At 49.5% G+C, this 24,844-nt stretch overlaps 3 protein-coding genes across 3 annotated transcripts; 1 reads left to right on the top strand and 2 right to left on the bottom strand.

The window, feature by feature from the left end:
* Positions 1–487: 487 nt before the first annotated feature.
* On the bottom strand, positions 488–7,133 carry LOC127335703 (uncharacterized). Its single transcript, XM_051362422.2, has 8 exons — positions 6,403–7,133; positions 5,200–5,245; positions 4,245–4,294; positions 4,087–4,128; positions 3,879–3,995; positions 3,462–3,540; positions 860–931; positions 488–781 (listed from the first exon to the last, which is right to left on the bottom strand). The coding sequence occupies exons 1-8, from the start codon at positions 6,996–6,998 to the stop codon at positions 731–733; spliced, it is 1,053 nt and encodes a 350-aa protein (XP_051218382.1). The 5' UTR covers positions 6,999–7,133; the 3' UTR covers positions 488–730.
* A 91-nt stretch (positions 7,134–7,224) lies between these two features.
* LOC127335704 (syntaxin-81) lies at positions 7,225–13,210 on the top strand. The gene is made up of 7 exons (XM_051362423.2): positions 7,225–7,498; positions 7,645–7,728; positions 7,857–7,961; positions 8,496–8,645; positions 9,152–9,409; positions 11,593–11,724; positions 12,964–13,210. Exons 1-7 carry the CDS (start codon positions 7,421–7,423, stop codon positions 13,108–13,110), a joined length of 954 nt encoding a protein of 317 aa, XP_051218383.1. The 5' UTR covers positions 7,225–7,420; the 3' UTR covers positions 13,111–13,210.
* Positions 13,211–13,643: 433 nt separating this feature from the next.
* LOC127335705 (E3 ubiquitin-protein ligase RMA1H1) lies at positions 13,644–23,764 on the bottom strand. The gene is made up of 2 exons (XM_051362424.2): positions 23,571–23,764; positions 13,644–14,865 (listed from the first exon to the last, which is right to left on the bottom strand). The coding sequence occupies exon 2, from the start codon at positions 14,810–14,812 to the stop codon at positions 14,021–14,023; it is 792 nt and encodes a 263-aa protein (XP_051218384.1). The 5' UTR covers positions 14,813–14,865; positions 23,571–23,764; the 3' UTR covers positions 13,644–14,020.
* Positions 23,765–24,844: the final 1,080 nt, after the last annotated feature.

Consider the following 24,844-nt stretch of genomic DNA (forward strand, 5'->3'; position numbering starts at 1 on the left):
CCGTTTCCAGCTCTTCTGAAAAGTTCAAGCGGTCTTCAAGGAGACCTGTATGGCGTATTAGGGATTTGGCTTTCTGTAGGTGCTGAAAAGTTTCCCCTAGGTTTATCAATCGCTACACAAATCTACTCCGATACCTTTACCAGTGATTTGATAACTGTGAATTGTTGCTCTCATGAAAGTACCTCACATGTTGCTACCGTCCAGTCTAAGATAGGCTATAGCTACTGTCTTCTTGTTTGCATTGCAAGAAACTCATCCTACCGACCACACAAACACAATGTTAAAATGGGCTGATGCGGCACCCAAAGACAGCATGCCCGCACGTAATAATCGACAAACATGAGCAGTGCATTGTTTAAAATTTGTTTGCTTAGAAAATTCCGGGCTGAACGGTGGTGGCAGAGCTGCTATCAGGCCTCAGCCAACAACGCTCAGTACAGGTTGACACACCGATCCATATACATTAAGACATCTATAGAACAGTAGAAAAACTTTCAAAAGTATTGCAGCTCATCATACTAAACTGATGGATACAGCTAGCACCATGTGAAACAACCGAGCAAAAAATTCAAAAATTATACAGGTACAGTCCAAGCATTTTGCAAGCTGGCGCAATGTATTTTTTGGGTGCGAACAAACATCGGTACATCAAAGTATGTTGCTCATTCTGCAGTGTTCATGAAGATGTTCGAGTAATGAACTCCAGGGGATTGGACTGTCCACAGGTCACCTACTGAGGGGGAGCATCAGGATCCAACCTTTTCTGGATTGCAGCTGCAGCCTGATAAAGAACAAGCTCGGCATACTTAAAATATGGTCTCCATCTACTTAATGTCAGGATTAGAAATGAGGGCATTACCTCAAAATTTCCCAACTTGTACTGTAACATCATTTCCTCGCGTAGAAGGGACTGCTGCTTCATTGCTTGAGCCTAAAATGGGGAAAACAAGAATAATAGGTAAATTGACAGAAAAAGGTGATCTTTTTACCTAAACACGCAATGATGTTTGGTGTTTGCGTGATAATCTATTGTTGATACTACCATCAGAAGACAGTGTACAGCCTATTAAGAGCACCTTAGCATGAATTAAGTACGAGTACAATCACAATCATACAGGTGTTCAATATCATGCACCTAATAAAAAAAACTGGATTGAATAAACTTTACAAAGCAACACCCCTGGAACTACCAGATTCCCAGTTATTTTATAAGGAAACTTCCAAACAGCAGTAAGGGGCACATGTAACCTAATTGGCAAGAGCACATGGCTGTAACTGTCAAGGTCATAGCCTCATAAGTCCAAGACCCCAAGCCCGCATTCATCTTATTTAAACTAAACATAAATTGACGCCCTTGGCAAAGTGGCCCACAAAGTACAGGATCCAAGGCAAAACTCACAGTCACAGCTGAATTTCTTTCGTGCAAGACTGAAAACATCTAGGCTTACATGAACTAACTCAAAGGTTAACAATGGCAGACACCCCAACTGGGCAACCTGTGCTGTCAAACTTGGTTACATCAAGAAACATTTGTGAGATACAACAGTCACCCCTTGTTCAAAGGAAATGTTTTCATGACAGATGATTTGATGCGACAAAAAGCTCACTGCAGGTACTTCCCATCATCAGCAAGCAGCCTAACAATATAGCTGTTCTCTTAAGTACTCCTTCCAGTGTCCAAGGGTGTGGTTGGTTATAGAGCCAAGTATAATGGAATGTCATGGTTCGATTCCACTAGAATGGAATGGTTCCATCTCTATGTCTGGTTGAAGGAAAAGCCATGGAATAGAATGGTTCCATCTCAATGTTTGGTTGGAGGAATGGAATGACACAAATATTGTTCAGAATAGCTTTTGCATAGGAAGGTTGAGGTTACCTTCGTGATATGCATATGTATAAATTTCAACAAAATTATCTATCAACATATAGAGTGCTCATAACGTATACTCATCATATATTTCAATTAGCATGTACAAGTACTTATTATCAACTATTAGTATATGCAATTAGTAATGTAAAAAATAGTAATCAGCATCCAAATAGCTGTGTAACTACCTTCCTTCCAAAATAAGTGTCTCAACTTTGTCTAGATTTGGATGTATCTAGACGCATTTCAGTGTGTAGATACATCTGCATCTAGAAAAAGTTGCGACACTTATTTTGAAACTGAGGGAGTACAAGATTAGCAACCACTGTTTTGGGACGAAAACAGAGGGACTAAAAACTATTGATCCAACGGAACAATCAATAATTTGGAAGCAATTAACACTTCTACCCCACTTGATTTGCTCGTCTCCGAGCAGCGCCATGTTACGTGCCCAACAGCTCATCCACAGCACTAGTCCCCAGGTAGCTATGCTAGCTTATGTTCGTACCACCGCCTGGTAGCCACCCTCCGCCACCCTGCTCGCCTGCTTGTGCCGCTGCCGCAGCTGCGAGATTTGGCGCCGCCAAAGGACAGAGAGACAGGGTGAGAGCTATTGGCTATGGTTCGGGTGAGTACAGGTGGGATACAATGCAGCGAGATTAGCAGGCGACGTGCCTTCACGTTCACAATGATTCCAGAGAGAACCAGTCGGTCCAGACAATTCAGGTATCACTCGGCTCGCATCTAGAGGGAATATTCCCTTGTCAGAAACCACCACATTCCATTCTACTAATCAACTAATCACTGGAATCACCCTATAAACTAGAACCGTTCCATTCATTCTACTTTATGAACTCAACCAATCACACCCTAAAGGATGGCATTTTGGAGCAGGGAAGGAAGGGTGGATGCAGGGAAGGAGGGGGCAAAGGCGGGGAGGGGGATGGAGGTAGAGATTCCATGGAAGAGGAATTGCAGCAAGGCCACTGCAACTGTCGATGTGTGCCTGGAAAGGAGCAGGTGAGAGAAAGAGATAGAAGAGAGTAAATGGAAGGTGAAGATTATAGAATGTAGATGGTTCTGATTGAGCTGGGCAGGCTAGGGTTTCATGTGGGCTTTACTGGGCCAATATTGAAAGCAGATTGGAGCTTATATGCACTGACAAATGCAACCGCAGCCGCTAAAGCGATGATTGCACTAACTAGTAACTAGTGGCCTAACGCTCACTTAGCGATTACCGCTTCTTTTGAACCTTGCCAGAGATATGTCCAAAACGCCATTCTTTTAGAGACTGGAGGGGGTACAGCTTATGCCACTATAAGGATAAGTAGATGCCAAAGTTGCTTAATGCTGGTCAACATCTTAATAAAAGGAATAAAGAAGTAGACTATTTTGTGTAGATATTTGAGAAAACAAGGGAAACACAAAATTTATTTAGATATTGGAATTGGTGAAAACAAGACAAACAAACTATTTAGTAAAATTGGAGGAAACAAAGCTCTGCCAATAAGCAGTATCAAATTCCATGCAAGATTCGAGAATAGATAATGACGGATGAGAATAGGAAGTAGGAAAAAAGAATGTAAACCCTAACCATTCCAGTTTGCATTGAGCATTTCAGAGCTGTGATTTCTTCCTCCTTTCGACGTTCACGTTCTTTTAACAGTTCTAGCCTGCATGACGATTTTCAAAGGAAACTGTAAGAAAACAGCCAGTCCATATGTCCACCTAAACCCTAAGCTCATTAATAAATAATATTTCCATTATTGTCTTTCTGTAAAACATGGAGATTGGACCGCGTAGCAGGGTCACAAACTAAAGTGACTGTCACAGAGAAACAGATTCCAAAAACAATGCTATTACCCAAATGAGTGGAACATAATTTGCAAATTGTTAATTACCAATGGTCTATAAGTAGACTTCAGTAATCTACACTAAAGCATTTCATAGTGTCCCATACTATGCTATTGCAGGTATGCAATAACTAAAAATCATGCATATGTCCACATACCGCCGTTGTTCCTCATCATTAAATACTGTTCGTACCGCCACCACGGCAGCATTCTTTAAACCATTCTTTTGCTCTTTCTCCATCATTCGGCGATGGTAAGCATCTAAGTCATAATACCTAATAAGAAAACAAAGGGAGGAAAAACATAAGTTCCACTAGCAAATATGAATATATACAGTAACTATCATGGAAAGGAAATGTGCATTACTTTTTTGATGGAAATGTGGCGGTATTGTGGTCTTCCATGAATCTGAGATGTGTGGAAAATGTATGTTAAATACCCAGGAAAATAAATATTCCAGACTGATAATTTTTTCTAAGCTAATATAATTACTCAAATTATTTCATGGTCGTAAAGTAACATACTCCTTAAACATCTGCTTCTCTTCCCAATTAGACAATGCCTCTAAATTAACCTGTGGCCAAATAATAAAAAAACTTAGCACATTGATATCGTAAACTCAAAAAATTAAAGAAGACTGAGAGCAAATGAGATGGATAGCTTGATACCGAAGTAAATGCAGTCCATTCGTAAATGAAAAAAAACTAAACCCAGTCTATACTCTATTGATGAGTAAAACAGAACCAGAACAAAACCGAGCTTACTCAAAATACAAGTTGAAAGGGGACAGAAGGTTGGGCGGAAATACTAAACTGAAAATATCGAAAGAGACAGACAGAACAATTGATGTGTTTTTCCTTTGTCTTTTAGGTCAGGTCTAATTAAGCTTCAAATATTGAGATCATCCAACAATCAACTAACTTTATGAAAATAAAACTTATGCATATTAATTCTCAAATAGTAGCAACATACCCAATATAATATTTTTTGTACTGAAAGAAGAAGCATAATCCTAGTATCTAGATAAAAGTATGCAACCCACTGGTACTAACTGAATTCTGCAATAGTTGACTGAGATTTTCTTATCTCTATGTCAATGGTGCTAGCCTTCTAATCCAATCTTGATTTCCTCTACCCCTAACTCTGAGACATTGGATGGCACAGGGCATCAACTTAGATAGACAGAAAAAAATCTCAGGTGGCTTAGATTAAGCAAAACATTTAAAAAGGTACATTCGATTGCCAGTTTTTATCTGAAGACAATGAGATGCACCTCAACACCTTGTTGATCTCGCTTTTTTGCATGCATAAAAATTCTACATATTTCCTAAAGAAGGCGACATCAATAGAATGCCAGTTTTTATCTGAAGACAGTGAGATGCACCATGACACCTTGTTGATCTCACTCTTCTTTTCATGCAGATAATTTCACCACATTTAATAAAGAAGGCGACATAAGTATAATCATAGAAAATATACCTGCTTGACTTCTAACAACCATGCAGTGAACTCTGGTCGCTTGTTCCTACAGAACACATTACATGGTACAGTTCATCAGAGTGCAGTAGAATACAGAATGATTGTACTTCTTATGATTGTATGCAGTCTGAAGTCTAAACTCACAATTTTAACCACAGGGATTCATCACTTAAATCATTTAAGATACCAAATTAAAGATTCCAGAATGATCTAATCTCCACTTACGATTCACGTTGGTCGTGGGAGGCCATTCACATGCTGAAATTCACAACTTCACATTTAACACTACTAAAACAACTGACAAGATGACATGATCTTTCAATATCGTTCCCCCACCAAGGAACAGTAATATCTTAAAATTGTGATTGTCACTCCTACAGAATAAGCTGAATTACAAGTACGGATGAACGTGGTGGTGGGGAGCCCGCGATCCCACTTTCCCCACCCAGATGAAAAAGCCAGCTAGTCGTTTGTGGTGGCTGATTATTTTAAGTGGCTTCTGGTGTATATATCTGCACAGCCCACAAGCGATAGAGGTACCCCATATTCCTATCATTCCTTATTTTCTCTTTGCATCCCCATTCCTATCTGTCTTTGCATTTCCATGACTTTATATTGCTACAAGAACCGGTTACTATTAATTTTCTGCGTAGTGAGATGCAAGATATACACATTGCTGTGAACATCTTTCTGTTTAACGCAGTCTACACTCCATGTTTTGATTAACCGTTGATTCATGCAATTTTCATGTGCATGTGCTGTAGCTAACAAACTAGGTGACCACTTGTGATGACTGATGAACTAGTGACATTACACTTTACACAGCAGTCAGTTATAGCTGTGGATACAATCAGTCAGCAGTTAATTTCTGGTTAGGATTGGTCTACACAAAGGTGCTCCTTGTTGGCTCAGGCAGTTCAAAGGCGGCAAAGATGGTGCTGCTGCAGGCTGTGGCGTAGCATACAGAAATGTTTGATGAGCAGTGCAGCAAATACGGCTTGCCGTACCCCGTCAGACATTCATCCCCAACTACCACTCGTTGCTACATAATCAGGGGGAGTGTCCTTCCATATGCATCAATAATCAGCAGGCAATTCTAGCGCACAAGTATATAGATTCATGATTTTCTACATCTAAGGTCTGTGGAACTCTAAAGCTAAGAAATATCGATCTAAAAACAATCTAAGAAGCCAAGATCCTCACCACATATCAACCTCGCGGATGATGCCATACTTGCCCCACGAGTTGGTCACCGCAGTCTTCTTCCCCAAATCCTTCTTTTCCTTCTTCTTCTTCTTCTTCCTATCCTTCTCCCTCTCCTTCTCCTTCCTCCTCTTCTTCTCCTTGTCCTTCCTCCTCCGCCGCCTCTCCTCCTCTTCCTTCTCCCTCCTCCTCCGCCGCCGCCTCCTCCGCCTGTCCTCCTCCGAGTCCGGCTCGCTCTCCGACTCGGCTCTGGAACCCGAGTACGACGACTCGGACTCCGGTTCCGACGAGCCCGAGCTCTCGCTGCGGCTCCTCCTGCTCCGCCGCCGCCGCCGCCGCCGCCGCTCCTTCTCCTTCCTCCGCCGCTTCCGCCTCTCGCCCGAGTCCTCGCCGGAGCTCTCACTCCCCTCCTCCTCCTCCTCCTCACGCCTCCTTGACTTGCCGCGGTGGCCCCTGTCTCGGCTCCCCCTCGGACGCTCCTCCTCGTCCTCTAGGGATTTGCTGCGGCTATGGCTGCGGCTGCGGCTGCGCGCCGCCACCTCCCCCTCCTCCTTGCCGGCGCCATCTGGGGCCTCGCCGCTGTGGTCCTTCGCCATGCCTCGCCGCCTCCGGGCCTAGGGTTCCGCCGTCTCGCGAACAATCGAGAGCGGCAGCGAGGTGGCGGATCGGCGAGTGTGAGAACGAGATAGCACAGCACATGTTTTTTTTTCCAACGGGCCCAGTTGACCAGTGGGCCGATGGGCCGCTGACAGGTGGGCAAGCTTAACTCTTGCTGTACGCGACTCTCTCCTTCCGCCCCCGTCTACCTTCCCTCCTCTTCAGGCAACCCAACTCCCACCGCGCCGCCCGATCCGACGCGCCGGCGACCTGCCGCCGCTCTCGAGCGCCGCCGATTCGTGGCGGCGGATCCCGTAAGCCCGACCACCCCGCCCTATACGCTCGCGGGCGAAGGATCGGCACATCTCGCCGGCTCCCGAATCAGTGCACGCGGATCTGATAGGGTGCCATTGCCTTCGCGATGTCGAGGGTCCGGGACAGGACGGAGGACTACAAGGACTCCGTCCGCGTCGCCGCGCTCTCCCATGGCTACACGGAGGTGAGCTCACATGCCAGCCAAGCTTGGCACCTCCCAGCCCCGTCCGTGTGCCTTTTCCCCCTGCACTGCAGCAACCTATCAGGGCTATTGCCTCAAGAACAGTCTCTCCCTGTACGGTCCAGTGCCTGACTTCATCTTTTTCGCAGTCGCAATTGGCAGCGCTCATGTCGTCATTCATCATCCGGAAGCCGTCGCCCAGATCGCCGTTCACAAATGCTGCAGTCAAGACGGTAGGAACCTATTCCTCGGCTATCCTGTTTCGAACGCTGGCTGGAACCGGAAGCGATAGCTGAAGCCTTAGGGTCCTGATTGGATGTGGGAGGTCTGGTTGTCTGATTGCTGGGTTCTGTTTGTGCAGCTTGAGAGTATCAGGGAACTCGAGAAGTTCATAGTGAAGCACAGGAAGGACTATGTGGACATGCATCGCACTACGGAGCAGGAGAGGGATACCATCGAGCATGAAGTGAGCTCCAACCCTACTACCCTGCACTCTTTGTGTTTTACCTTTTCTTGTATGTGGATTGATGTTTTTTACTCTAATAAACTGAGCTAGTTGCTAGGTAGTTATTTGTTAAGACAATAGATTGCTGCATGACGCATATTTAGAATATTTGAGGTTCGGGTTTGTTTTTACATTGCAATTCTTATGGTAGTATGCAACAAAATGATTTCTGATGGTGTATCTATCATCATGTATTCATGTGTTACTTTTGCATTGTTATAGTTCTTTCTCAGTCCTTCTGCGATAACTATAGAAATCTGGGATTAAATTTGTTAAAAGAGCATAGGAAAGCAAAAAAACATTATCCTCATTGTTGTCTAGCTGTAAATACATGCAGCTTGCTAGCTTGTGCATATATCATTGTTATACTGTATCGACTATTGAGTTGACAGCATGTATTCACAGGTTAAGGAACGTGTATTCTTGTAAATTTTAGGTTATTGCTCAAGTTATTTTCTCCATTTATTATCTATCTAATTACTAGAAATATACCAGGTTGGTGTTTTTGTAAAAGCATGCAAGGAGCAGATAGATATCCTGAAGAACAGGATCCACGAAGATGAGAGGAACAAAAGGGCAAAGACATGGCTTGGCACAAGCGATGAGAGTTCCCGGTTGGACTTGATAGCTCACCAGCATGGTGTGGTATGCCTATTATGTTTTCCACTGTATCGTTTACTGCGAAATATTAACAGCGAAACACTGCATTTCTCTGGTACTACCATTTTAGTGTATGCAACCACGTAGGTACAATGTAGTAGCAAAGTCTTACTGCCATGATTTTACCCATTTTTAATGTTTCATTGTCTTTCAGATTAATTTACTATTTAAGATATTATAATATCACAAAAAGATACTTTTCAAGTAAAGTTGACAATTTTCCCTACTACACAAAAATATACAGAAGAATGCTATTACTCCCCTTTTCCTTCTGTTTTTTGGGAAGTTATGCATATCATTGCTTATATCTCTTTCCAGGTTTAGAAATTTAGCTAATCATTATACATGAATGTTGAGCTGATCTCCGTGCATTTTTAATGGATTAGACTAAACAAATCCTGGGGTATACTAATTGTTTTACGATGAGCAAATTATTTCCTTCTACAGATGAGCAATTTTAGCTCCCCTTATCCTTTGTATAATTTTACCAGGTTTTGATTTTGAGCGAGCGTCTCCACTCAGTAACTGCACAATTTGATCGCCTTCGGTCCATGCGTTTTCAAGAAGCTATTAATAGGGCGATGCCAAGAAAGAAGTTCAAGAAGAAACCAGAAACAAAGCTTGCTGAAACACCCAAGTCAAACCTTGTATTACAATCTGATGTCTCAAAATCGGGAGATCAGGAAGTATCTACTGCACCCTTAAGAGTTCAAGAACAACTTTTGGATGATGAAACGCGAGCTCTCCAGGTAATGTTTGGATGGATGTATATTATGCACAATTGGCGGTGGGATATCTTGTGTTAATTTCTACATGTTACAAAAACGTTAATGCCTAGTACCATTAGGAAAACAGGATAATATGCTAGAACACACTGTCATCACTAAAATAAAATTTCTTGAGATAGGTGGAGATAGAACATTTTTTTGAGAATACACCCTGGAAGTTGTATTAGTCATGTAGAAGAAAAGAGCCAGAAGATCTGTACAACGCTGTTAGGCAGATCCTACTGTTAACAAAGGGTGACAGCTCCCCGCCACTTTGTAAGCCTACTCTCCTACTTGTCACTGCAACGGCACCTGCTCCAGAAAGCCAAACTCACCTGACCGGAACAACCTAGCTAATCTCCACCGCCCGTACTCCTCCTTGATCCCGGTCTTCATTACTCCCACCGCCGGGCTGGCCCTGTTGAAGACCACATCATTCCTGTGCCACCACAAGCACCAGAAGACCACGATGATCGAGGTCCAAAGGTCTTGCTGTAGCACCCTTGAGCAAGGCCTGGACGTCCACCACTGGATCAAGTGTGTGTCTGCTGCCGGCCCCCAAATCGGCTTCTTCCACCTCCCAAGAACCCATGCCCAAACTTCCCGGGCCACCACACAACCAAGAAGCACATGCTGAATCGTCTCAGGCTCTTGGTCGCAAAGAGGGTGTCGGAGGCCACGTCGCTGCAATCTGTTGGCAGTCCAACATCGATTCGTAGTCACTAACCACGCGAAGAGTGCCAGATCTGGGTAACTGCTGGCTCCGTCATTGCCCCGGCGAAGAAGGCGGAGTACACCGACTTGGCCGAGAACACCCCATTGTTGGTCCACCGCCAGACAATAGCATCCTCTTGCCTGGGGATCAGCTGGACACCGGCTAGCACGTGCCATGGATGGAAGAATTCCGCCACGCAGCCTAGCCCAGGTCCGGCCCACAGTCCCTAAGCCACTCACCAGCCAGGCCATCCTTTACTGTACGTGCATTAGCTCGCCGAGGCGCCACCTTGGCCACTAGATTAGGCGCCAAATCCAGCACCCTCACCCCATTGAGCCACCAGTCTTTCCAGAAGAGGGCACGTTTGCCATTTCCCAACACCACCACCGCAGCATATTCGAATGAGGGAAGTGACTCACGGGCAAGTTGAAGGTTAAATTCAGCCCATGCCCATCGGCATCTTAGCGCAAGGTTCATGAGATGTAGATTGGGTAACCCAAGGCCGCCATTGCACTTAGGCGAGGTCACCTTGTCCCAAGCAACCAAGCTGTGACCCCTCTTCACATCATGTCTAGCCTTCCACATGAAGCCACCGCAAATTTTCAACAATGCCTGCATGGTTTTAGGTGGGATGTCCAAAGACATCATGATGTGCACAGGAATGGCGCACAGGGTGGTCTGTACAAGGATCGTCCGGCCGCCACGGTTGAGCAATTTGGCACACCACAGTTGCAACCGGCTCACTGCATCGTCCACCATGGGATGGAGTTGAGCTGCCGCGAAACCTTCCCAAAATCCTCCACAAGGGCCGCGCAACCGAGAATATCTAATATTCCCGGCTTGATGAAGCCAGGTGACCACGTCGTCCACATACATAGAATTGTGATGCCGAAGACCACAGGGGGATAGAACATTTCGAAGTGTCAATTTTATTCCTTGCTTGATTGAACCAAGCTGTCTCGGTCGATTAAGATAATGTGTGCTTGTGATAAGTGTGCCTGCGATAAGTTTGACCGTGAAATGATCTTAAACTACACCAGCTAGGTAGGTGATATGGGTTGTGGTATATATGTGCTCGACTGCTTCTGATCTGTGTAGGACGTGAGCTGGTGAATTTTCTTATAACGAATTTGAAACAAATGGTTAAACAGATAAGTTAGAACATGGCTAAATACAGTGCATGGTGCAAAATAAAGAAAAGGATACACAGAGCAATGCGAAAGAGGTTAGGCCATGTCCTGAACCAAAGGGCAAAATTGACTTTTTACCTGTATTCCCTCCCGTCTGATATGTTCTGGCAACTTACCCAGTTTTTGTAACGGGGCGAATGAATTGGTGTTCATGTATTGCTAAGAAATTGGCACAAAATAATGTTGCCTCAGATAGTTTTGCTATGTATTATGTGTTAGTTTAAGTCAGGTTATTTACTTGGCTGTAACTCTTGTCTCAGGTGGAGCTGTCCAATCTTCTTGACACTGTCCAAGAAACGGAGACAAAGATGATTGAGATGTCGGCGCTTAATCATCTTATGTCAACACATGTTCTACAACAAGCTCAACAGATTCAGTATTTATACGACCAGGTAAGAGATCTGTGCCACAGCTTATGCCAATATCTTGTTTTGTCGGTAATGCTAGTTTTGAAAATTGTGCAGTTTCCTGAAAAATCATGTTTATAGAAAAACACTCAGTTGTACCATGAAAAATTCAGAGACAAACTAGATTCTATCACAGCCTAAGGTCTCGAGTTCGAGTCATGGCTTTCGTAATTTATCCTAAAATTGTTGTTACCCCTTTGGTGTCCACGTATATGCCTCTTGAGCTATACCTATGAGTCACCGGTCCACGTATATGCCTCTTGAGCTATACCTCTGAGTCTTTACATGTGTTGACTTGTCTTCCCCGTCACACGTGAGTGGGGGTGTTGAAATGTATAAGTAAATTGTACTAGCTCTTTCCATCAGTTCAGACTTTTGGTTACGTTGGCTAGTGCATGAAGCTTGACAAGAGCTACACCATCATCATGATCCATCCAATACGCTCTGGTTGGCAGCTTGGTTTTTGCAAAACCAAAGTATCCAACAAACATGGTATACCAGCGCCTGGGCATGGCATACTACAGTTCTCACAAAATCACAGTTTTGGGGGAAAAAAAGAGGTCCAGACCTCTTTCTATTATAGCGTGAAAATAACTCAGGCCTAGTTTGGCAACAGAGTTTTTTCTAAAATTGAACTATATCAATACCATAGTATTTTAGTATCTGGCAGAGCAATACTTCAGTTTTTCTCCTTTCTCGGTTTTAGAAAAAAGAGGCTCACACCTCTTTATTCAATATTTCAAAAAACCACAGTTTTAGAGAATACTTCAGTTCTAAAACCACAATATTTATCTGATCCAAACACCTTAAAGTATTTAATACTTCAGTATTTCTAGAAACTGAAGTATTCCCTGACTACTTCAATATTAGTTTGATGCCAAATGGGGCCTCAGTTTTTGGAATACCACGGTTTTAAAACTTTGGTATTTTATTGTAGCCCACATCCTATAGAAATCTTGTAGTGCAAAATTCCTTTTCTACAATCAAACACACTCCATCTTCCCATAGAATTCCAGTATGCGACACTTCAATCCTATGATTTTCCTATTCCTATGTTTTTCCTATCCTATGAATCAAAGAAGCCCTAAATCTCTTTGATAAATCTGCCGGTCCAACGGCACAGAAAGTCATCATCTTTGCCTGCAGAAGCTCTAAAAGATTAGTGATAGGTTTGCATCCACTATGTACTTCTGCTCTTACTATAAATTTTGTGCATTGACTCAGGCAGTGGAAGCTACAAATAATGTGGAGCGTGGGAACAAGGAGCTATCCCAGGCGATCCAGCGGAACAGCAGCAGCAGAACCTTCCTCCTGCTTTTCTTCTTTGTTCTTACTTTCTCTGTTCTGTTTCTCGACTGGTACAAAAACTAAATGTAGCACATGTAATCTGTTCTTTTGATCATGCAAATGGATCAAGCTGTTGACGCCGCCTCATCTTTTTAGGCTGAGCAAACTTACGTGCTGTTTCTAATGTGTTATGTGTTATGCACATTGTTTACCGTTACACGTAAATTCTGAGATTTTGCCAAATATAATCAGTACCACACCGGGCACATGGAGAAGGACCAAGTGTGACTATAATACTGATGTCCTTATGACAAGCAAGACGCACATGGCTTTGAGCGCCGATGCGTGCCCACGAAAGTGCAGTATGACAAACCATTTTCATTTAATATACTGTACAATAGTAAAAGAAGTAAAGGTACAACTACTGATTGCTAAATATCTCAAAGGAATCTATGCTTCAGGCCATGGGTGGTCACACTGAAGCAAATTTGTTATCTGGCCAAAGATGCTTGCTCAAAAAGTGACCAAAAAGACGAGATTAATGTTATTTGTTATATGTACACATACACAACGAACATGAGATTTGTAAATGTATCTTCAATGACGCTGTTAGCACCAAACCACAACCAATGCCGATTTTCTTTACAAAAACGGTGCTCATTGCTGCATTACATGGCAGTAAAGATATAGGCAAACCCAAACAAGCCATACCGTTCAGGTGATGGGAGTCCTTCCTGGTACATTTTGGGTAAGACGAGAATGGAATCTGCATTTCACCTCCAAATCTCGTCACATTACAAACTCTATATCAGCATGGTTCACGGCACATGCTTATCGATAGAGAACCGTTAACAGCATTAAACCTCACCCTCTTCACTATATAAGATCTAGTATATTGCCTTTCCTTTTAGTTCCCCTCCAGAAGCAGTATCTCGCCTTTCACTATATACACAAGCTTGTATACTGCCTCTTCAGAACACAAGAGCCTCTTGCTTCAGAACAAGAGCAGACACAACACCACGAACACGAAGAGGAAGAACCAGATCTGGTGCAGAGACCTCTCCACCTCCATCTGCTGCCGCCTCAGCCGGGGACCCAAGGTATTATCTGCGACAGAGAAAGGACTTGTGTAGTACATGCTCGGCGGCATCTGGCCTCGGAATGCCCATGGAAGCACCGCCTCTGCCATCCCTCCGAGCACCCCTCCAGCCGTTGAGTGGATCAGGCCTCGCCCCATTGGCGAATGAGGGTAGACAAAGTCGAATTCGGTGGCACCGGAATGGTGGTGGTGCGCATGCCGCAATGGCCGGAGCGGAGGGATGGGCTCCACCATGTTCTGATGGTGCCGGTGGTCGACGACGCTTTGTGCATGCTGGTGCTCGACATTCTCCCGGTGCACCATTGGCCGTCGTGGAATGGCCTTGCCATCCAGCGATTTCTTGGAGCTACCGCCACGGCCATATAGTGGCACAAGGCTATCGGCAGATAGTGCGGCCTTGCACACAGGACACTGCTGCCTGGCTGAAGTCCTGTTGTCAGTGGAAGCTGATCCCACTGATGGGCGCAGCCACTCGTAGATGCAAGGCCAGCAGTAGAGATGGCCACAGAGGGTAACAACTGGATCTGCGGCGAAGTCGAGGCAGATGTTGCAGTCAAAGGAACCACTTCCAGCAGTTGCAGTTGCAGGCATCTCCCCACTAATGTTCTTCATCGGCTTAGTATCAGACACTATTGGTTTGTTGGTGATGGCAGCCATGCAACCCTGATCCATTCCCCCACCTTCCATGGCAATCAGTATACTATCAGTTGCAAACTGTTCTGGTTGAAGAACTCACGGCACTGCAATCAAATAGAAGTAGAAGAGAGGTCAGCAGACGGTAGGAGTATATGAAACTGAAAAGTATTAGTCCAAAAGTGGGACTAAGCATGAAGCAATCAAGGCGTTTAAAATGTTCATAAGGTGTGAATTATCTACATGTGTGTCTAAGGACTAGATTAATACCAAGAAAGAATAATTGGAAGGAACAGAGCAAACAACACGGGTCTATTCATGCAGTACTTAATGTATATCCTAAAGTTGGGCATACAGACACACAAAACAACAAAGGGGTTCAGCTAACAGCCAGAATTAAGGACCACGCCACATCATCCTGTCCCGGGAAGTCTATCCACTTACATCAACAAGTGAGAAAAGTGGACCGGATGTTAGGTGATGTTCCTAAATTCCATGCCAATGTGGCAGCGAATAACTAAGCACTGAGGTCACTATCCACACTAGGAAGCTTTGTCACATACGATGGAGCTCTCCCGCACGCGCTCCCGCTCCCTGCCTCCGGCGCGACCCAATCCTACCACCAGCCCCTCGCCGTCGACCGCTCGGTCCACGGCGACCACCTACCTTGCTGCAGCCCGTGCCGCTGCTGCCCGCTCCCCCGCCAGCTGGCCGGGCCTTGGATCCCCTGGGCGGAGCGGGGCTCCCGCCCAGATCCAGATCTGCGCCGCCTCGGGTCCGGAGCTTCCCCATCCCCCTACGCCGCCGTCTGCCTGTAGCCTGCCGGTGAGTAACTGCTCTGCAACGCCGCGGGGGTCAGTGGCTATCCAGGGCAGGACTTATGGCGGCCAGTTGCGCGTGCGCTCCATGGTCGTACGGACCGCGCCGCTGCCGTCTCCGCCGCCTGCGCGCGAATCTGGGGCTTTGGATGCCACGGCTCGTCGCTTTGATGAGGAGAGCCCGGAATGGCAAGTGGTGGTCTCGAGGCGACGGAGGCGTCCGCTGCCCGTACCATCTTCGGCCGCCAGCCGGCCACGCTCCAACGCTCCTTCTGCCACCGGAGTGATGAGGCCTCCTCGCTTCCCCCTCCATAAGAAGCGCCTACGGGGGGAGTGCTTCAAGTGTCTAAGTCCCGGCCACCACATCTCCGACTGTCGAGATCCGGTGAGGTGCCGCTCCTGCCGCCGCAGCGGGCACATTGCCAGAGAGTGCCGTGCGGGTCCGAACCCGTGCCGCGCTACCAAGGACCGTCTGCAACCCCCTCCTCCACTCGCGGATGGCGTCCCCGCCAGTGAGGCGCACCGGCGCCCGGCTCGGTCGACGGCGGTCATCGTCTGCACGCCGGAGACGGAAAGTGCGGCGCAGCTCCTCCACTCCAAGGCCATCGTCCTCACTGCGTCAGCGCGCCGCAACGACCTCTCCAACGACCTCGTCGCCAGGGCCATTGCTCGTGACTGCAACGTGCCGTCGGAGCGCTTTCAGGTGTCCAGGCTCCGGCCAGGGTGCTTCCTTGTCCGCTTCGACATGACCTGGCACAGGGACCAGGCCATGGACGCCGGGGTCGTCTCTCGCCGGGCATCGCCCTCACCATGGCCCCGTGGCGGCGAGCCTCCATCCGCGCGGAGCACCGCGTCCGGCGCTACCATCGCCGCGTCGCGGTGGAGGGAGTGGCGCTCAACTTCTCGGAACAAGGAGGTCATGCGAGACCGTGCTCGGCTCCTCCGTCAAGGTCGACGTCCTCGAGCACGGTCGGAGGCCCTCGACGATGCGCAGGTGCGCTACGTGTGGTGCCGGGCTGCGGCCCCCGACGATATCCCACGAGCCTGCGACGCCTCCTTCCTCACGCGTATGGGCGCGGCGCCGCCTCTGCGCTGCTCCCTTCCCGACGGCACGCCCCGGGAGGAGGGCTTCGAGGACACGAGGGAGCCGCTCCTCATCCACCTCGACAAGACCAAGGACTTCGCGCCGGCGGCGCACCCCCAGCAGTCGCGCGTCCGGCATCCCTTCCCCGGAAGTGGCGCTCATCGACGCGCACGTCCCCACGGAGCGCTTCGACTGGAAGCTCGAGGTGGAGGACGCCAACCCCAGGGCACGCCGCGACGCCCCGGACGTGCACGCTCGCCTCGGACCACGCCGCCGCGAGGATCGTGATGATGAAGATGACGACCTGCCTGGCCGCGGCGGCTGCCGCCCTCGCCGTCTCGGCGCGATGCCTTGCTTGGCCGCGCCGGCCGCGGTGGACAACAAGATAACGGTGTCAACGGAAACGCCTACAACAACAACCGCCGCCGGCGGCGGCGGGGTGGAGGCGGCCGTCGCAGGGGCCCGGACGGCGCGGCCCGGGACAAGGGCGACGCCCGGGCGGGCTGCGGAGGAGCACGCGGTGGTGACGCTGCGGTCTTTGTCGTGGAGGGCCGGCCCTTGGCGCCATTCTCGCTGCGGCGGCGCGCTCGGGTGCGGAGCGGGCGCGTCGGGGCCGGTACGCCGATCGACGGAGGTTCTCTCGGAGGAGCCGGACCTCCTGCCTTGTCGTTTTGACCTGCCTTGTTAGCGGGACCTCGCGCGCGGACCCGGTGGCAATCGAGATCGAGGCGGCTCAAGGCCGGCCGGCGCGGCACCCTGGTTGGCATGCCGCCGCCGGCCCCGAGCCGCCAATCCGCGACTTCGGCCAGCTTGAGGACGACATCCTCTTCGGGCCCGGCGTGCGGCTTCCGGCCATGCCGGGGGCTCGGTCCCCGTCGTTCTAGCGGCCCCGGATGTGCAGCCTTCCCCGGTGGCCACGTCGACGGAGCTCCGCGGTGACCACGGCGTGCGCGGTGCCGTGCGGACCAGGACGCCCTCGACATGCCGGCGTCCAAGTTCGGCGCGTTGGAGGTGGACGGCGCCACGACCTTCCTCGCCAAGGTGCTCGCCTTGTCGCCTCCGTCCATCATGGGGGCCATCCTCGCGGCCGTCGCGCCGCAGCCTAGGGCTGGCCGCCGCAGCGTCCCAAGGGCGAGCCGTCGCCTTCGCGCCGCTCATCGCGCATCGGCAAGACCAAGAACGTGGGCGCGCCGTCGCTTTGCCGTGCATCCTCGAGGAGGTTGCGCCGCTCGAGCCGGGCGTCGACTCGGGTGCGGGCAACGCGGCGTCGGCCGCCTTCCGCCGGCCCGGACGCCGAGGAGATCGCGCGCATTCGGCGTGACACCGGCGTGCTCCTAGGCACGCGTGTTGCCCTCGCTCGACGCGAGCTCCGGTCCATTCTCGGACATGGAGGCTTAGGTCTAGCGCGTCCTTGTCGTTGCGTTTCTTCTCCAATGTTAGAAGACCTCGGTTGTGTCTCACAGGGTCTCCCGTGCTCGGAACCCCGCCGTTCTTTGTCGTGTCTTTGTTGTGTTGCGAGCCGGTCGGCCCTCGCGTGTGTCGTGCCTTCAAATTCCCGTCGAGAGTAGCTCCGGATGATTGTGCCGTTCGCGATGTTGTAACCTCGTCTCGTCACCGTGAAACATGTATCCGTTCGTCGACCTCCGGCCCCCGCCCGATGCTTGCTTCGTCCTCAATGGATTTAGGCCTTAAACTCCTTGACCGGAACCCGCGGGGGCTCAACAACCCTGCGAGGAGGGCGGCAATCCGTGGTGTCATCGAGCGGTCGGCTTGCGACATCATTTGTCTCCAAGAGACAAAGTTGGCCGGCGTGTCCGATCTTGTTCGGGTGGAGGCGGTCGGCGCTCGCCGCCGCTCGGCTTTCGATTCCTTGGCCGAGGGTACAAGGGGTGGCCCGATGATTGCTTGGGACCCCGACAAGTACGATGCTCGGCTTATCGGTTCGGCGCGCCACTCTATCACCGCCACCTTTGCGAGCCGAGCAGTGGAACCCCCGGACACTCACCAACGTCTATGGGCCTTCCGATACCGATGCGGCCAAGGAAGCCTTCCTCCATGATCTTGCGGCTCGCGACACACCGTGTCCGGTCCCCGGCTCATCGTGGGGATTTCAACGTCATCCTCGCCGCCGCGGACAAGAATAACCACCGCCTAAACCGACGCCTTATGTCCAAGTTTAGGGCCTTGTCGAACATTGCCGAGTTGAAGGATATCAAGTCGATGGGTCGCCGTTTCACTTGGAGCAACGAACAGACCCGCCTACCCTTGTCCGCCTTGACCGTGCCATTTGCAACGTCGGCGGGACAACTCGTTCCCCAACGCCACTCACGGCCATCTCTTCCTCGGTCTCGGACCACCGCCCCTTGGTCTTGTCTTGTGCGGGCGGGATCAAGCGCCATCTGCGGCTTCCGCTTCGAGGCGTTACGGCCCTACGTCGAGGGGTATGCCCGCACGGTGGGCGAGGCTTGGGTTCGCCACCGCAACCATTTCAACGCCCTCATCCGCCTCCACCGTAAACTGTCTCGGACGGCTTCGCCCTTCGTGTTTGGCATAAAAAGCACATTGGTGACACCAAGCAACAAATGCTACGGAGTGAGGAAACGGTTCGCACGTTAGATGCGGCTCAGGATGTGAGGACCCTCACGGAGGAGGAGGCTACCCTCAGGCGCCAGCTTAAGTCCCGTATACTGGGCCTCTCGGTGATCGAACGCATCCGCATTCGCCAGCGATCCAGGGTCTGTTGGCTTCGTGCTGGTGACGCCAACACCCGTTTCTTCCACGTCAAAGCTAGCGGAAGGCGCCGGAAAAACTTCATCCATTGCTGCGTCGTGAGGGTGGCACGGATGCAGTCTCCCAGGAGGAAAAGCGACAGGTGGTAGATGGTCACTTCCATAGTATCCTTGGCACGGCCACGGCAGCCTCCTTCACCTTCGACTGGCCCTCGCTGGGCCTGCCCACTCACGACCTGTCCGCGCTTGACGACGACTTCACGCTGGAGGAGATCCATGCCGCTGTCAAGGCCATGCCTGCGGACAAGGCGCCTGGTCCCGACGGCTTCATCTCCAACTTCTTCAAATCCTCCTGGGAGTTGGTCGAAACGGACATTCTCTTGGCTTTTCAAATAGATTGCGGATGGTAACCTCGCGGACCGCAACAACCGAACAACTCTCATATGGTGCTACTCCGAAGTGCGATGACGCCTCCTCCATGAAGGACTTCCGCCCATCGCCTCATGCACAGCTTTGCCAAACTGTTCATGAAAGTCCTCGCCACCGGACCGGCCTCTAGGATCGACGACCTGGTGGGCATTGAACAAAGCGCCTTCATCAAAGGCCGCGCATCCAGGACAACTTCATCTACGTTAGGGCCCTTCTACGCCGCCTCCATCGATCCAAGACCCTCGCTATTGCTAAAGCTCGACATCTCCAAAGCCTTCGACTCGGTCTCATGGACGTACTGCTCGACATGTTGAGGGCTCGTGGCTTCGGCCGCGGTGGAGGAATTGGATTATCGCTTTCGACTACCGCCTCTTCGCGGGTGCTCTTCAACGGGGAGGAAGGGGCGAGCATCAACCACCGAAGGGGCCTTCGGCAGGAGACCCTTATCCCCGCCGCTCTTCATCCTCGCCATGGAACCCCGCCGCGCCTTTTCGCCATGGCCACCGATGCCGGCCTTCTATCACCCGTGGCGGGATCCATCCGCCGCTCCCTCTACGCCGATGATGTTGCCCTATTCATCAAACCGACCTCCGCAGAGATCGCTACGGCGAAGGCCACCCTGCAGGTTTTTGGCGAGGTTTCCGGCCTGGTGGTGAACCTCACTAAGAGCCAAGCTATTCCGATCCGCCGCGACGACATTGACATCGCCACCATCCTCGCAGCCGGCCGGTCTGCAGGTTGCCACCCCCGCGTGCACCTACTTGGGCATGCCCTCTCGCTTCGCCGGCCGCGGAAAATCGACATCCAACCCCTCATCGACAAGATCGCGGCGCGGCTCGGTCATCGGAAGGGTCGGTGATGTCCGCAGCAGCCGACTTACCTGCTCGGGCGGTACTATCGGCCGCCGGTGTTCATCATGACGGCGCACTCCTGTCCGCCCGGGCAATTGAGCGGATCGACAAACTTCGGCGTGCGTGGCTTTGGGCAGCTAGGGACACATGCACTCGGGCAGTGCGGGTGGTCGCACTGGAAGCTCGTCTGCCGGCCACGGGACTTGGGCGGCACGGGAGTCTTGGACTGCAGCGCTTCAACAACGCCTGCGGGCTGCGGTGGCTTTGGCAAGCGAAGATCGGGGCGGTCAAACCTTGGAACGGGCTCGGAACAACCACCCAAGGCCGACCAAGCCCTTTTCGCCTCCATGACGAAGTCACCATTGGTAATGGCATGGCGACAAGCTTCTCGGTCCGATAGCCGGGGTGGGAACCGCTGAGGAAGCAGTGGCCCTTGCTCTTCGAGGCTTCAAGGCGCAAGAATAGGACGGTGGCGGATGCAATTCTTGACGACCACTGGCTCACGGACCTGCGTGGGAGGGTGCCCCTCGACCTATTGCCGGATTTCGTCGCACTCCGCCAGGTGGTGCGAGGTTGTAGCATCGACCCGCACACTGAAGACAACTTCCGGTGGAAGTCCGCTTCAGGAGTTTACTCCGCCTCCTCCGCCTATGCCATGCAATTTGACGGAGCCTCAGTCCTCTCTACGCCATATTTGGCCGGCATGGGCACCTCCAAAGTGCAAGTTCTTCATGTGGTTGTTGCGGCGCCGGGTCTTCACCGATAGGCTCCTACGCTTTAGGATGCCTAATCGCATTTCGCCCTCTTTGCCGGCGAAATCTTGAGACCCCGGCGCACCTCTTCGCTGAGTGTCCTTGGTCTAGGGAAGTTTGGGAGCGCTCCGCCGCTTCATTCTCCTGTCCGGCAATTCGAGCTCCAGATGTCGATGGCTTAGCCCTCTCTTGGGCGGTGTCCAAGCTGGCAGGAACCGACCGCCGGGCTGCCTCATTGACCATTCTGGTGGCGTGGGAGCTTTGGCGTGAAAGGAACAGGCGTGTTTTTTGTAATAAGGAGTTGAGTGTGTCGGGCCTAGTCCACCTTATTTCGGACGAGGCTAATAGTTGGGTGCTTGCCGGTGCAAGGCACCTTGTAAGGCGAGAGTAGGCCATAAACTTGCGGCGGGTCGCCACCGCCTCGTTTTTTCCCTGTACAGTTTTTCTTCTGCTATATATGAAACCAGCAGCTCTCCTGCTGAGATTCAAAAAAAAAAATAACTAAGCACTCAAATTACCCTTTTAGTGAGCAATAGACACACTATGGAAGAGCCCATCATCTTTCTCAAAAAGCCGAGTAAACAGCTCTGATGCTCGAATTCTTTTAGTGATTACACTAGGGAGTAGGGCTGTCTTTATCCTCTTTGTTATTCTTATTATCCCTAAACTACTTTAGATATACACCAAGGCTTATCTAAGTATACATGGGAAACATGAATGACCTAAGAAATGAAACCACGACTGTTCACTATGTAAAGCCGCGGTATTTGACTACCCCATGTTGAAAGGCAGGAGTCATGATTGGCAGGTCGATACATTGGGAAGAAATCCATGGAAGATAGTTTGCATTCTATAATATGTAGCCGCAGCGTGCATGGTGGACTCGGAGGCGGGTCCTAAGAGTAGATTAAATCTGGATCCCAGCTAATTGAATATTCAGAGAAAGTAGCCATGGAAGACCAAGCAAGCCGAATTGACTAAACCAAAGAAGTGGTTGGAGAGGGCTAAGACGCCCCGTCCTAATCCCCAACCTAATAAGGTCCCATGGCACATCGATATTTTTATGTGGTTATGGAGTTCCTATCACAATCGAATCACTGGAAAACAACAATGTGGGTGGGGATAGTGATGTGGACCGCAAACAATGATGGATCAGCTAATGGCCTTGGCATATTCGATGGGAGACAACTACACCAAAAAGATCATCATTTAACACATCTAGTGATACAGAAAAAGAAGAATAAACCAAGAGATTAGTAGTATACTGTATTAGGATCGGGAAACAAGGAATTAATGGCTCAACAACCACTTGGGGGAAATATCTTCACTAGTACGGCCCCAGTATATTTTGTGCAAGTGGAGTTCAGTTAAATCTTTTCTAAGTTAAAACGCACATCCTTAATTACTTGTACCAAGTCAAACGTATATGAGGCTCAAAACAGAACATTTCCCTACACGCAAGCTTAGTTTCGAGGGTAATAGAAGTTCTCACAAGGCATACACAGTACAAACTGATACCAAAACATGTGACCACCCAACAACTGAAACTCACGTGGTTCTTCAGAAACAAGCTGGTAATCCAGGGGCGCACACAGATCTGCTACTTTTGATTGTACTATCCGCCACTAAAATCATGCACGCCATGAATTACTACTGGTATTTGGCAGCACATAACGAAATCGTCCTACAGCCAAACGAATTCGATGGCTCAACTGGCATTGTGCACATTGTATAGTTGATCAAGTGATGAAGAACATTTGGCAAGAGCAGATATGGTGCCCCGCTCCCCCAGGAAGCAGATATGGGATGCGGTTGGGTTGCGGCCCCTGAACTCTTAGAAGGAAATGAAGAAGATGCCTCGAAAAGAAGGCATTACCGCGTCGAATTGAACGAATAAGGAAAGAAACGAACACCTACAAGGCTACCTCCTGTTCATGGGGAAGCCGCGTAGCAGCTAGGGGCAGCGGCAGCGGCAGGGAAGCAAAACAAAACTTACGGAGCTAACCCAAGCCAATGGAAACAGCCATGAGAACCAATCCCATGCGATAAACACGGCGCTAGAATCGAAACAGAGAAACGCAATCTAGAAAACATTCGTAAGAACAAAATACAGGAAAAAGAGGGGAAAGATGAGGTTTATTAAGCCGACCTTGGGAGACAGAAATCCAATCCGTAGGAGCGTTCGCGCGCGCGGGCCGCTGGGTCTCCGGGCACCTGGCTCCCGAGAATCCGGCGAGGAACGATCGGGAGATTGCGGGGATGCTGTTGCCGCTGCGGCGGGGGAAGGAAGAAGAAGAGGGAAGGAGGTTGGGATGAGATTAGGCGACGACGTCACTTGCGGAGGGGGCTAGCCAGCCAGCGACGGGATAAAAATATATAGAGCCGGAGAACGGGGTGGCAGCGCGGGCTCCCGCCGTCGGATCGCGCGCGGACGGTCGCGATTGGACGGGCGGGCGCCGTCGGTTTGCTCGATCGGACGGCTGCGGCGGTTTCGCCGTGTTGCTTTCGGTGCTTGGAAGCTTCCTGTTGATTTTTCAATGCGGGATAAGAGGACGGCGGCATCGGTGCGAGCAACTGGAAAAGGATATGGTCCGCGATTCTAGAAGCCAGTTTATTTACAAGTGACACACGTCCTTCGGATAAAACAATATACTCCCTTCGTCCTAGTTCACAGGTTTGCGAGTATTTTCTAGATTGTAAATTTGACGATGATAATATAAGATATATATTATAAAATATATATTGTTGGAAAGCTGGGATATTTTACTTTTTAGTGATATAATTTTTATGATGTACAATTGATATTGCGTTGGCCAAATTGATAACCTAGCTATACGTGCAAGTCCTATGAAATAGGACGAAGGTAGTATATCTAATATTTATAGGGAGGGAATAAAAGCTAGTCAAAAATACAAATAGACACAAATAATAGAGAGAAACCAAAATGGTGTCTTGTTTCTCTGACTGTTCGACGAATGCTGAAGCATGAAGCATACGTTTAACAATCATAAAAAAAAGGTTGGGACACCAACAAATGCACTCTTGTCAACCAAGCCTATGAAGACTGTAACAACTACAAGTCACGAAAAGGAGATTCAAAGAACTGATGAAGGATCGTCAGCTTGGAAACACCCCAAGTTGAACATGCTTGCAATCATTTACCACCAATTCAGAGGGGTGAAGAAACTAGACTTTGGCATGGACCCAAACAAACAAAGAAGTCAAATATGTAGCACCACAAACCAGCCAACAACTTTTCCCTAAACGACACACTAACTACCAAGATCCAAAGAAATTCAATAAATCTCGTAGCACCTACCCTCATTGACCCTTTGCCGATGTCGGATTGAACGTTGACAACGTAAGGAGAGGGTGATGATACCTCATTCCAACACGCCACAAACCACGCCGATGCCGCTAGGG

This window comes from Lolium perenne, chromosome 2 (genome assembly GCF_019359855.2).
Source record: "Lolium perenne isolate Kyuss_39 chromosome 2, Kyuss_2.0, whole genome shotgun sequence".
Classification (NCBI taxonomy): domain Eukaryota; kingdom Viridiplantae; phylum Streptophyta; class Magnoliopsida; order Poales; family Poaceae; genus Lolium; species Lolium perenne.